Here is a 14,535-nt window from a genome sequence, read left to right on the forward strand (position 1 = left end):
ATAGCTCCCGATGCTCCTCCTGGAAGAGTGAAATACCACATCACCCCTTATGCTGGCCCAGGGCATTTGTGTACAGAAAAAGGCCAAATTTTGTCTCAAACTGAGTTAGGATGAATACTCTGATTAGCTCTAAGCACGATGTAAATTTACTCTGCCAAAGTTTCCATTCATGTAAATAATAATTTGCCACCAAGCTGGAAGAAATGATCTTTTGCTGGTCAAAAGTATTAACTTTTCCCTTCTTTGTTTTCTTGCTAGTTTTTTATTGGACTCCTTTTGATCCTGATCCTTCAGATCGTAGCAGGTATTTTGGGAGCAGTGTATAAGTCTCAGGTACTGTATGGTTCAATCACATTTGCTAAGTTCTTTGCAATATTTTACATAGAATATGAACTATTACAATATAATATCACTTGGATTTCCAGATAGAAACAACACTTAACAAGACTCTCTTCGAGGAGGCAAAGCAGTTGCAAGGCGTCACTTCGGATTCTCATGTATTTCAAGAGAAGTTTCAGAAGTTTGAGAAAATGGTAACTGAAGACAGGTGTTATCTTTTTAGTCTGTTGCATCTGATGCAGAGTTAATCCTTGTTTTATCACTACACTGCCACAAAGTTGAATATCACCCTTCTGAAAAAGCATAAACTGCCCTAAATGCAGCTGAAAAACTGTACAGGGGGATTCTATTCTCCGTGTGTGGCTTGGAGTTCTTCCCTGTGGCGATTTCCCTGCAGCGACATTCATGTAAGAATTGGGGGTAGCAGTTTAGCACAGAGATGACCCGTACCCGATCTCCCGCTGATAGAGGGTGGCGGAGTTGGGGGAGGCAGAGTGAGGGCAGAGGCTTCAGCAGATGCTACTGAGCATGTGAAGTCCATGTGAGCATGCTTAGTACAAGCCAAGCAGCAAATCTGGGGAGACACATGACCAGTGGTGAGCTGGAGCCAGTTCACACCGGTTCGCTAGAACTGGTTGTTAAATTTAGAAGCCCTTTTAGAACCGGTTGTTCCGTGAGGGACAACTGGTTCTAAAAGGGCTTCTAAATTTAACCGGCCAAAAGTGACGTGTTAGGTGCCGACTCCATGGGTGCTCCAGCCCTGGAGCACCCAAGGGAAAAATTTGGTGGGTGCAGAGCACCCACTGGCAGCTCCCCACCCCACCCCCGGCCCTAGCTCACCTCCGCTCCGCCTCCACCTCCTCCCCTGAACGCACTGCCCCGCTCTGCTTCTCCACCTCCCAGGCTTCCCGCGAATCAGCTGTTCATGCGGTAAGCCGGGGCGGGCGGAGAAGCAGGCCGCAGCTTCCCACTGAGGCCCAGGGAGGCGGAGATGAGCTCGGGGTGGGCAGGGCGCGAGGAGGGCCGCCCGCACCACAACAAGTAACCCAGGGTGGGGGGGCGCGCAGGGGAACGCTCCCTGCCCCAGCTCACCTCCGCCACCCTTGCCCTGAGCGGGAAGCTGCGGCCTGCTTCTCAGCCCTCCCCGGCTTCCCGCTGAACAGCTGATTCACGGGAAGCCAGCGGTGATGGTGGGGTGCGGAGCAGCAGAGCGGGGCAGTGGGTTCAGGGGAGAAGGTGGAGCGGAGGTGAGCTGGGGCCAGGCGCGGGGCGAGGAGGTGCCGGTGGGGTTTCTGCACCCAACAAATTTTCCCCGTGGGAGCTCCAGCCCCGGAGCACCCAGGGAGTTGGTGCCTAAGGCGCCACTTTTGATGTGATCAGTGGGGGGAGCAGCCACTCCCCCTGCTCCCCCCTAGCTATGCTCCCCCGCCCCTAGAAGCCAGAGGGACCTGCCGGATGGTTCCTTGGAGCTGCCCCAGGTAAGCACTACTGGGACTCCCCACGTCGCACCCCGGCAGGTGCCTCTGGCTCTTAGGGTGGGATGGGCACCCACTACGGTAGCCCACAAGATCCTTCTGCCCGATTCTGGGGGCAGTCAGGGGACAGGGAAGGGGGGTGGATGGGGCAGGGGTCTTGGGGGTGGGGCGTCCAAGGAACACGGGGGGGTTGGATGGGGCAGGAGTCCTGGGGGGCAGGGGTGGGCAACAACCCCCTCGTGGGGTGAGGGGGGAACCCGTTGTTAAGATTTTGGCAGCTCATCACTGCACATGACCCTACTTGCCCTGCCCCACACGTCGTCTCTTGTTTAGAATATTCACTGGATCCACCACTATGCAATTTCCCCATGCCCAGCGCGCCCCCCCCCACCCTGCACATAGGGTCCAAGCCACTGACTAGGGGCTTACATATGAGTCATCCTTTAACTTTCTGAAAGTCTCTTTCTAGAGGAACATTTTGAGGAAGTTTGATATCTCTGTCTTTATCCCACTCTCTTTATTGTATTATCTAAGTACCTGCATGTTGTCAGAGCACAAAGCATTTTTGATATATGAGCATTTGAAGAAAAGAGAGGGTTTGGTAGTTATCTCATTTCTTTTTTTAGGAATATCATATTTGCTTGTATAGAAATTCCAACTTTGTTCTATTCATTTGTTTTCTCTCAGAACTACTGAGCTATATTTTAGAAGGTTTTATGGTTGACTCATTTACTACAACTATTTGAACTTCAAAGTTCCATGTAAAGTTTGTAAATCACTAAAGGACCATGTGAGTTTATAAAGTCTGGATATTATGTATCTAAGATCCATAAATTAAATTGCCTGTTTCAAAAAACCTAAGTTGGAACAAAATAAACCAAATAACTTTGGTTCAAAGATTACAAACTCTGCCCTGTGCCTACAGATACTGTAAATTTCTTCATCCAAACACCCTGACTCAAGAAAATTTGAAGCACCCAGCAGTTCTTGTAAGTAACATAGAAAGCCATGAATAAAAAGCTTTCAAGGTCTTCACATGCTGCCAAGAGAATTTACAAGGTCTGTAGACTCACCTGTTCCTTGAAAGGTCTCCAGCCCCTTCCTGAGGCCCATGTAAGCTCTGCACTTGTTGTACCACTATTGAGCTTACAAGAGTGCAGATTTTATCTATTGAGTTTAGAAGGCCCAGAGGTATTGTCTTTCTTTTGCAGGGTCTGCATACTCATTCCGTTGATTTTGTAAGCTTTATTCTTACTGCTATGGAAAGTACAGGGTCTGCAGCCTATAACCAAATACAGACAATTATAGAGATACCTGAACCAAGCCTCTGAATTTGAGCATATCCAATCTTTGATTCATAGATTCCAAAACCAGAAGGGACCATTGTGATTATCTGATCTCCTGTGTAATAAAGCCATATAACTTCCCCAAAATAATTCCTAAAGCAATCTTGACTTAAAATTGTCAGTGATGAAGAATCCACCACGACTCTTTGTAAATTGTTCCAATGGTTAATTACCTTCACTGTCAAAAATTTATATTTATTTCCAGTCTTAATTTGTCTAGATTCCAGCCACTGGATCATGGTATACCTTTCTCTTCTAGATTGAGGAGCCCATTAGTAAATATTTGTTTCCCATATAGCTACTTACAAGAGTTGTTATAATCCTGGGATGCACAAACTAGGGAATCTCAAGTAGAAAGACAGAGGTTATTTTTGTATTTGTATTCTGTATTTGGAACTGGTGTGACTACTGCTAGAATACTGTGCCCAGTTCTTGTGCCCACAATTAAAGAAGAGTATTGATAAAGTGGAGATGGTTCAGAGAAGAGCCACAAGAATGATTAATGCTTTAGAAAATATGCCTTATAGTGACAGACTCAAAGAGCTCAATCTATTTAGTTTAACAAAAAGAAGGTTAAGGGGTGACTTGATTACAGTCTAATAGTATCTTGAATTTGGATCCAGATCTAAAATTTGTCACTCTGAATAAAGTGAAAGACTAAATCCCTAGATTCAAACACTACTCAAAAACAGGGAAAGTCAGATAAAGAACCAAACTTTGCATCTTGGAGCTGTCTCTATTGACCATTCTGAATACCTCATATAATGCCAGGTTTGTTGACTGTGGTGCCAGTGGACTTTAACTGCTCTGGAGAAAACAGACCTGATTCACATCTATGATTCTTGATTCACAGCAATGGGGACACGAGAGGTGCAATTTGAACCCCCCCGTGCTCAAATGGGGATTCACCCCTAGGCTAGATTGTGATTCTGTCACCACCCTCTAGCTTTAAACTCTATCTATGACTCCATAGAACTTTGATTGGAATTTACCTGTGTAAGGACTCAATAACTAATAAAAGACCTTAGAATCTGGCCAGTGCTGGGAATAAAATATAAATAACATTTTCATTTTCTTCTTAAAAATACTAAAGAAATTCCCAATATAAAAAGTGCCTCACCTTCGCTCAAACGCTGTGGTTATTCTCTGTAGGTGAAGCACTTATCTGTAGCATTTGCATTGCTTTAGACTGGAAATCATTGTTCAGTTTCTCATTTAAGTGATGCCTGAAATGTCTCAATATTTTTCTATGCCCTTCAGAAAAACTTTCTTTCCAACACAAACATGATACAGGAGGATGGAAGTTAAAGTACTTTGTTTTAGCTCAAATGTTTTTATTTCTTCTAAATACTCGACAAAAGAAGGAGCTTGTAAAGGGGCCCTCAGTGGGCCAAGGAGCCTAGCGGTTAGCACTTATTCGGTCATGGGGCAGTGGTAGGAGAGTCTGGGCTCACCCACTCCACTGGGCTCTGATCCAGGGCCCTAGGAACAGGGATGCTGGAACTGGGGGAGAGGCAAGGGGACCATGGCCTCCCAATTTATAACATGGGTGTAGTTTGGGGGCCTCATTGACCCCCCCCCCAAACTGCAAGTCTTGGCAGGCACCGAGCGGTGGCAGCAGTGGCTATGCTTCATGGTGGGGGGAACTGATAAGGCGATCATCTCCCCTGCTGTCAAGCATAGCCCCTGCCAGTGGTATCAGCCTCTTCCCAGAGGGGATAAGGCTGAGGTGGGCCTCAGCGCCCCCTTGCCTAGAGGCCCAACCCACTGCTCCTCCTCTTCCCTCTGAGGTCCTGTCCCCTGGCCAGGCCGGAAGCAGAGCCGGGCCATGGTAAGAGCTGCCCAGGGAGCCCGGGCTGCTGTGGGGAGCCCCAAACCTTTCAGTAGAGTGCCCAAGGGGTCAGGGACATAGGGTAGGGGCTGTTTTCAGGCACCCTGACCCCCACCCAGGGCAGGTGGAGGGTCTGGGGCTCCCCACAGCAGCCCGGGCTCCCTGGGCAGCTCTTACCACAGCCCAGCTCTGGATTCTGGCCTGGCCAGAGAGTTGGATCTCAGAGGGAAAGAGGAGGAGCAGGGTCAGGGCCACATGGGAAGAGGAGGGGGGGCCCTTGTGGCCTTCCCACTTATACTGAGGTTCTGGCACTCTTGCCTAGGAGGGTCACCAGACCTTCCCTGGGTCTCTTTCTAACACAGTTTCCTTCCCTTAGCTTCTGATCCCAGATAAGGGGAAAAGAAAAAGGAAACCAAAACTGCCAGTCCCAGCTGGGCTGTGCCTACAGCACTGTGCCTTCAGAGAGGCTTCTCCCGCCCCTTTTGGGAGGAGCCTTCAGGGCAGGTCTGCATTCTTCCTCAGCCTCCCCTTTCTGAGCTGGGTTGCTCCCTTTTCAACCCTGTCTGCAGCTGGAGCATGCTCTGCAGGATTGGAGGGGAAGGCCTACCTGGGCCCAATCTAGTCGTTTAACCTCTTCCGTCCCAGTGTGGGATTTGTATACTCCATCACAGAGCTATGTATCACACACCGTTTAGCAATGTTAATTGAAATTTGACATCTTATTTAAAATAAATGATGATGGATCCAAGCACAGCTGGAATGATGACATAATGGGTTTATGGGAGAAAGCAAACATTGTATAAAGACTTTATTAAGGAGGATTCAAAACAAAGAATGATAACATTATAACAAGCTTTGCTAGTCCTAACCCTCCCTTCCTTCTCCAGTCTGGGGTCTTCACTTTACAGGTCTCTAATGAGGCAATAACTCAGAGCTGGCAGACTCCTGCGCCAGGGGAGAGAACGCGCCCAGCATTAAAAGCCTCCCTATCTAAGGGAAGTTCTCTCTGTATCTGGCTGCACTCCCCATTCAAACAAGCTATGGCAGCAACCTAGATATGCAATCTGTATAATCTTTTCAGCACTCAAAGAATGACAGACACTATTTTGTCATGACAAATGTCACCCAGTGACAGCACCACCAGTGAGATAAGACGCTTTGCTTCCAAGCCATTGGTTCCAAACTGAAGAGGTTTTGAAGAAAAGTTGCTACTCCAACCTTTACTATTTTAAAATCATCCACCGGTCTGTAGTGGCAAATTTACTCCTGGGATAAGGGAACCAGTCAGGGACTATGTCAGTCATAAAGAAAAATGACCATATCTTATGGAACATTCACCATGTGTTGCTTATTTGAAATATTTTCTTCCCTACTACAAAGTCATGTAATGCTATATTTTATTGTAAAAGAGAGGGAAATAAAATGAGATAAAAGAGAGGTTCTTCTGCGGGTTTATGTCTAGACTCATATCCATGCATGCCTAACACCAAAAGGTGGAACATTCAAGATGGGTCTGATCCTGAAAGATGCCTCCTGAGAAGCGCAGAATATTTTCAACTCCCATTTACACCAGGGGACAGGCCGCTCACCACAGAGCAGCTGGTGCTCAGAACCATTCATTCTTGTTATGCCTGGGTATGCATTGCTTGGTCCATAGGAGCACATGACTTTAGGGGATGAGCTTGAGGGCTCTTCTTCTGAACACTGCCAGGGATGCTAGTGGAATGGTAGCCAGAAACAGTGTTTAGACAGCTTTTGCTGCCCCCTCCCATTGCTGACCCAGCTCGCTGCTTATGATATCATAGACAGCCCCCAGGAGGGGTGAGGAGTCTCTCTGGAAAAAGTAGAGGTAGAGCCATAGTGGCTCTGTTTTTTAGTAGATCACGATTGTTTTATTATGTCCCATGGTTCCAGCTGCCCTTTAAAACAGAGAAGAGCTAAAGCCAGAACTTTATGTTGCCCTGCTTCCACCCCTGCACTTTGATGGTTTGGAGAAAATAGAACCTGAATCAAAACCACACCTGGTTTAGGTTTTTAAACCCAAAACAAATCCATAGCCTCTCTGGCCCATGGCTAGGTTCACAGGCTACCCATCCATTGAGGGGGTTATTTGTCTAGCTGTCTCATTTTTATATGCCTGTATTATCTTTTTCCAGGTTGGCTTTTTTTCACATGTGAAATACTTTGGCTATGTCTAACATACATATATAAAATGCAGGGAAAAAAACATAATTCTGAAAACATCCAACATTATTACAGGCTATGTTGTGGCACATGCAGTCATTAATCCAAAGCCATGTTACTGATTCTTTCTTATTGTATATTGGAAATCTGTTCCTTCTTCATCCTCTTTATTTATTGACTACAATTCACCTGCCATTCTGATTATTGATAGAAGACATGGATACATGTACGCAAAGGGCCTCTTAGATGTGCAATGGCTTGGTAAGGTTTGCAAGTGTGAAACAGATTTGTGTGACAAAAAAACAAACGGGATGTTAGGAATTGTTAAAAAAGGGATAGAGAATAAGATGGAGAAGATCTTATTGCCTTTATATAAATCCATCGTACGCCCACATCTTGAATACTGCGTACAGATGTGGTCTCCTCATCTCAAAAAAGATATACCGGCATTATAAAAGGTTCAGAAAAGGTCAACTAAAATGATTAGGGGTTTGGAATGATGCCCATATGAGGAGAGATTAGATAGTCTCCTCTTTTCCAAGCTGAAAAGTCCTAGCCTAAGGGGGGATATGATAGAGGTATATAAAATCATGAGTGGGGTGGAGAAAGTGAATAAGAAAAAGTTATTTACTTGTTCCCATAATACAAGAACTAGGGGCCACCAAATGAAATTAATGGGCATCAGGTTTAAAACAAATAAAAGGAAGTTCTTCTTCACACAGCACACAGTCAACCTGTGGAACTCCTTGCCTGAGGAGGTTGTGAAGGCTAGGAGTATAACAGGGTTTAAAAGAGAACTAGATAAATTAATAGACATTAAGTTCATTAATGGCTATTAGCCAGGATAGGTAAGGAACGGTGTCCCTAGCCTCTGTTTGTCAGAGGGTGGAGATGGATGGCAGGAGAGAGATCACTAAATCATTACCTGTTAGGTTCGCTCCCTCTGGGGCACCTGGCATTGGCCACTGTTGGTAGACAGGATACTGGGCTGGATGGACCTTTGGTCTGACCCACTATAGCCATTCTTATGACTTATTTTCAGTCACCATTCTTCCCTTTCACCCCTCCTTTTCTCCTCTTTTACAGAATCAGTGCTGTGGTTTGGTGAAGGGATATGAAGACTGGGGGAGCAATTTTAATCCTCTTTATGGTAATTTTAAGATCTGTGAATGTGCACAGAAAGATCAAAATACAGATCTCTGCACCATTTATTCTAACAGAAACATTTATAAAAGGGTAAGTACGATTTTTACATATTTCACTTTCCAAAAAGAGGTTTAGAGCGAGGTTCTGTCTGCTTTGCCTGGTCATTAAAGAGCCCCTGATACTTTTGAAAAGGAAAAGGGTTTGTTCTGTTTTCCTTAGTTAAATTTTCCTCTCCTCCAGTGGTTGTGAAGTGCAGCATGCTTTTTGGCTGCTGCCTGCTCCCCCTGCCATACCCGCATTTCCACAGTGTGGTGCAGTGCCCTAAGGACCTCTGCAGCCTGTCTGGGTTCCCAGTTTGTGGTCACCAGTGAGGATTCTGAGTGACAGGAGGCCTTAGCAACATCTCCATATTGCTATAGGGATTACTCACCTCCTCTCTCACCCCAGGCTCAAGATTCCACACAATAAAATAACTACATTGTCAGACATGTTTGCCCAGGATTTGACCAATAGCTTTTAAAGTACTTAAGAATATTTCAGGATGAAAGGCTTCAATGTAAGATACTTGTATTGTTAATCTCTTTTAAAAAGGTTCACACTCAGTTATAGAATCCACTGGAAGGAAATGCTGCATGTTTTCTGACAGCACACTTGAGGGGCCATTTCCCCCCAGCTGTACCCCGTGGAAAAGCTTTCAGCATTAAATTAGAACAGTAAGACAGGGTGCATGATGACAGGCAGCAAAGAGAGATTCAGACACAAATTGGAGAATGGGCAGCAGGGAACTCAATTAACCTATTTCAAGATTTCATTGCATGGAAATTAGAACTCTGCAAATCCAGAGAAAAATAGTGAAAACAGGCATAAAATGTCTGCATTTTTAGAAAGTTAGTGCTACGACATGTCTGGTTTTGCCATTATCTGCATCCATTGTATAGCCAATTTCCATAAATATCAAATTTTGGGGCTAGATTTTTATAAATATTGAAGTTCATGGCCAGATTCTGCCACCCTTATTTATGCTGAGTACTAATTCATTCCTGCAGTAGTGTCACTGAAGGAAATCTGCTTGTGAATAAGGGTATATTCAGCAGGTGTGTAGGGTGGCAGAGTCAAGACCTAACATTCAAAAATACGAAATGGTATGTGCCCCTTTGGCCAAAGTTTAGTCAGGGCCTAAATGGAACCCACAGAATGCAAGCATGAAAATATAGATAAATTATTGTGGGTGCAAGACAAATTCCCTGTGCAAACCACCAAATTTTATGGGCAGGGGTGGATATTGGCAGGATCCTTGTGAAGGAAACTCACCATTTTGAGACTTGCTGCAATAGTGAGTCAGAGCTAAATTTAAAGCCTTTTTGAGAGAAAGATAAACATGTTTATCATTGGGGAGGAAATAGGGTGAAAGTCCATCCACATGTTGGGCAGGGGATAGTGGTGGCGGTGGTGGAGGGTCCCTGAAGTTTTGATGGCTCTGGGGCTCACTTGGTCTTCACCATGGTTTGCAAGAGCAGTTAGCCACCGACTTGAGCAAATGTAGTCATGATAAGAACAGGCATATGTACATTTATAAAAAAATACAGAGAGGCTCAAACTGGAACTTCAGATCTGAATTGCTCACTCCATCCCACATCCAGCCTGAGCCTGTCGAACATGTGAGAAAGTTTGGATTTAAATGTGACTCCATATCCAATTATCCTGCTCTGAGCCTGTAATAAACCTGACCTGGAATAGCAAATGCAAATATCAGTATAATGGGAAATTGACTCACTTCCAGCCCCGAACTTCACAGCTTTGGCCCCTCGCTAATGAAAAGGGATTAGACAGAGAAAATAAGGGTAAATGATATTTTTATTTCATTTTTCATGTGGCAGTATCACAAACCCTAGATACTGAAGCAGTGTCTTTTATTCTGAAACTTTACCCTACGTGTATATTTGGATACTAGATTCATATTTTGGAACACAAAGAGCAGATATTCCTCCCAGAGCACAGGATGGTTGCAGATGTACTCTTTGTCTTTGTAACAAACCCGAGCAAATTAGAACAGCTTCTCTTGCACATGGTGGATTACCTTTTTGGCCAGTGCTATTCCATGCAGCCAATGATTTTAGAGGCTATACTCCTAATGAGCTTGTATTACTCATAATTAATCTTTTCTTTTCTTTCAGCCATGTGGCGTTGTGATAATTGATTTCTTCAAACACCATATGGTCATACTTATGGGGATCGCATTTGGACTGGCATTTATTGAGGTATCAGTATAAACCATTAAAATATTTACTAGATGACAAGCAAAGTGTTGTATTTGAAATGTGCTGGGACTGGGATTAAAATACCTGGATTGCTCAACTATTAAGCAACAATGAATTGGCTTTAACCTCATCCCTAATTGTACTATCATTTAGTATTTAGGTATATTGCAGTAAGGCTCAAGACCTCAGGATCAGGACCCTTCTGTGGTGGGTGCTGTACAAACAGGTTGCATGTCCCACTTCCTGCAAAGAATTTACAGCCTAAAGGCTTAATCTTAATTTTACAATTGGCCCTGAGTGAGATCTGGTACGTAGCAGCAGCATATTGGGGAGAGTCACAGTCCTCTCCCTATTCCCCCCACTTTCTGGGAGGACAATAGTTTACTTACTGTGCGTCTGGCCAGTTACTGGTTTCTGACTACGACAGAAGTGAGGTTCTGGAACAGCCTCCCAATAGGGGTAATGGGGCAAACAACATAGCTTTAAAATGGAGTCTGAACAGGATTACATGACAGGTTCTTGTCAGCAGCAGAAATAGAGGGGCCAAAAATACAGAAAGAGATGCTATTCTTGTTCTATTTCTGGCCCAACTGGATAAAGGGAATGGTAGAAATTTCACAAGAGAACCCATCCTTATGGGATTTCCAGATGAGCTGGAAGTTGGTCTGAACTTTGGGATGCTCATGTGAATCGGATGGTCACCTTGAACCTTCTCAGTTTCAGTCATTACTACTTGCTGGAACCTGAAATTCAACCTTTTTTCTTTTTTTAAAAATTGCTTTAATGGGCCCTGATTTGAAGTCCGCTGAAGTCAACAGACCTTCCAATGGGCTTTGGATCAGGTCCAAAAAAAACGTTATCAACCTTGTCTTTCTAAATACATTGATTTAAGAAAGCTTTGTATTGTCAAGAGTTCAGGTCAGCTACATTATCTCAATTGTAACTAAATTGCAGCCCTCATATAATAGAGAGATTATGATGTGGAATTATTGTTCTGAGGACACAGTTCCCCCATAGAGGAGATTTAAGCAGGTAAAGAGCAGAATATACAATTGGAATGTTCGGGCTGTTTATGTCAATTGTTTCTTCATTTACTGAACAATGACACAACACATTTTCTCTAAAGGAATGAGCGGGGGAAAGTGATGTTATCTAGTTAACCACCTGACTAATGTTAGGTTCTGTCTATGACTAAGAAACATGGGATTTAATTGCTTTGCCTCATTCCATTATTTCACATTTTTTGTATTACTTCTTTGTAGTTTCCCCCCCTGAAATTAGAGGCTTGAGGTAAACACAGAATGACAAAGTGAATTTTGCAGTACTGAATCCGTAATTCAGACTGAAAAGGTATTTAAATTGTAGCACTGCTTTGGCAGAGAATTATTCTCCCTGCCCTAAAAGTGGGCAGGAGCTCCAGCCTAAAAAATCCACGTCCAGGAAAGTAATAGTAAGCAGGAAAGACTCAGTACAGCTGAAGTGCTTGATATGACTTGCAACTAACCTCTTACTTAGCATTTTTTATAAGACTGTGTGCTCACCACACATAACACACCTTTGTGTCAGGGTGCGATGCTGCACAGGGTACTCGTTTCCAGCACTGCCTACTGACCATCTGCCTCCCACTGTCTCTTCCAGGCCTCAGCCCTCCAGCCAAGTCACATAAAGTTCAAATCCCCTTCAGGGTAACCAAAAGGTCCAAATGAAAATCCAAACATCTGAATAATTCTTCTGCCCTCTTGGGCAACTGAAGTCTTCTGTGCCATGTAGAAACCCTACCTCAGAGCTACGCAACCACAGGAGCCTACTCTGTGGGTTTGTCTCCATAGGAAAGTCTTCTCTTCTCTATGGTCTTTCCCTGGATCTTGTCCCCTTTCCAGGGCCTGCCCCCCACAGGGATCAATTCTATCACTGTCGCTTTCCTCAGTCTAACTGCCCGAACCCCTTCCCATAGAGATTCGGAACTCCATACCTCCTCTCTCCTAGGCCTTCTCCACTCAGCTGTGTTTAAGTAATCCTCTGCAGCTGGGGTCAGTCACTCTCACTCCATTACATCCAGCTGGTATCACTAATTGCCCCTATATGGTTAGATCAGGGGCAAGGTTGAGGGTAACTGCTAGGTCAGAAGCCAGGCTGAACTCAGCTTGCCTATGACAGCTGGGTATTATTTCAAGAAGCTACTTATGGTGGATCACTTAGATGACAGTTGCTTCTAGCAGCTCCCATTGGCCTGGAGCTGCGAACTGCAGCCAGTGGGAGCCACAATCGGCTGAACCTGTGGCCACGGCAGGTAAACAAACTGGCCCTGCCCTCCGGGGTTTTCCCTGCACAAGTGGCAGAACAAGTTTGGGAACCACTGGTATATTCTATATGTTCTCCATTGTAAATTTCTTGAAAAAGTTAAACACTATTGTTTAGTTGCTTCATAAATGACTATTTGGATCTTTCCTGTTTTTACTTAACACTTCAAATACTGATAAATTAAGGCCAAAAGGGATCATTATGATCATCTAATTGGTTCTCAACCTATTTACCATATGTGGCCCGCAATGTGTTATGTGGGCTGCATCAAATGTACCTCCATGGCCCTGAGGATGTCACATGGGCCACAGCTCTGTGCTGATTGGGCTGCAAGTGACCCATGGGCCGCAGGTTAAGAACCACTGAATAATCTGACCTCCTGTATAACCCCAGCCACAGAATTTCACCCAGTAATTCTTGCATCAAAACTTGGCCTTAGTCAGATTTTATTTCAGTCAGCTAGTTCTTTAAGTGATGCAACACTTCTGGCCTGATCAGATTACTGGTAAATTTAAAATATTTGTAATGTGACTATTTAGCACCCAAAATGATAGGGGTGTCTGAGTACATATGCATATAATGTGTGTGTATAGATGTAATATAAAAGCTAGTGAAACACAAGAAAGGTAAAAATAGAAAAGATTAAAGATGTCAAAGAAACTAAAATCTTGGCATACAACAGAGTCTGAGAAGTTATTCCAGTGATTTAGAAAATAAAAATGAATAGCTGCATTTAAAAATCCCACATCTGAAGAAGGGTCTCCCATCAACATGGGTCATCTTTTTTAAACAAAGTTTAAGTTTTCCATTTTCTCTGCAATCTTACCTGTGGTACATACTGATTTCATTAAAATCTCAATACTCTAGAGTCATGCTTCTAATGAAAGGCATTGGAAAAAATCTACTTCTCCACAGATTTATGTAAATCCAAGACATTTGCAAACAAAATGTTTTCACTGTGTATCAATTCTATGCAGGGATTTCCAGGACTGCCAAGTAATACCATAAATATCTTTATTTTCTAGATTGTTGGTTTGGGGTTTTCGATGAGCCTGTACTGTCAGATCCAGAGAAAATGAAACAATGGAAGTGTCAGAACTAGGTCATCAGCCAAATCAAAACTTTTATAGTTAAATTTTGGTTTGCCACATTTAAACAAATACATGTATGTCACAAGCAGCTGTTTTGATAAAAGCAGCAGCCCTGATGAATACAGATTCTTCATGTGAAACAATCTCCTTAAAATTAATGATGTGAATGTGGATTTTTATTTGCAATAAATGTCTGTTTACAACTTTGATGAGCTCATTTTGTGTGTAGATTACTTTGAGTGATGTTGAAATTTTTCATTTACCAGACGATGTGTCTGCACAGTGTTGTGCTAATCACGACAGAGTCCTCGGAAAAATCTGCAAATGACATTGTAATGGTTGGCTGATGCTGTGAATCACATGATTCCAGGAAGTATTTCTTGTGGGGCAGTGTTTCTTTTATAACTAGTATCACAGATCAATTTCGCCCCACGTAAGGTATTATGGAGAAGGTTTGTTATTTTGGGGATTCAATTTTTTCTCAAACAGGAAATATATTATCTCCTTAGGGATGTTTAAATTAGCACCTTGCCAGGTAACATGGACTTTCCCAAATGAGAAGTC

The 14,535-nt window shown here is 43.7% G+C and overlaps 1 protein-coding gene across 2 annotated transcripts in view; it reads left to right on the plus strand.

Annotated features, from left to right (window-relative positions):
* Positions 1-14,139, plus strand: part of TSPAN8 (tetraspanin 8) — a 30,374-nt gene extending 16,235 nt beyond the window's left edge. For both annotated transcript variants that reach the window (XM_073331300.2, XM_073331320.2), the window contains 5 exons: positions 259-333; positions 426-533; positions 8,262-8,411; positions 10,496-10,579; positions 13,906-14,139. In XM_073331300.2, coding sequence (XP_073187401.1) covers positions 259-333; positions 426-533; positions 8,262-8,411; positions 10,496-10,579; positions 13,906-13,959 — 471 coding nt within the window. In that variant the 3' untranslated portion in view covers positions 13,960-14,139. The remainder of the gene's footprint in view (positions 1-258; positions 334-425; positions 534-8,261; positions 8,412-10,495; positions 10,580-13,905) is intronic.
* Positions 14,140-14,535: the final 396 nt, after the last annotated feature.

Source organism: Lepidochelys kempii, chromosome 1 (genome assembly GCF_965140285.1).
Source record: "Lepidochelys kempii isolate rLepKem1 chromosome 1, rLepKem1.hap1, whole genome shotgun sequence".
NCBI classification, from domain to species: domain Eukaryota; kingdom Metazoa; phylum Chordata; order Testudines; family Cheloniidae; genus Lepidochelys; species Lepidochelys kempii.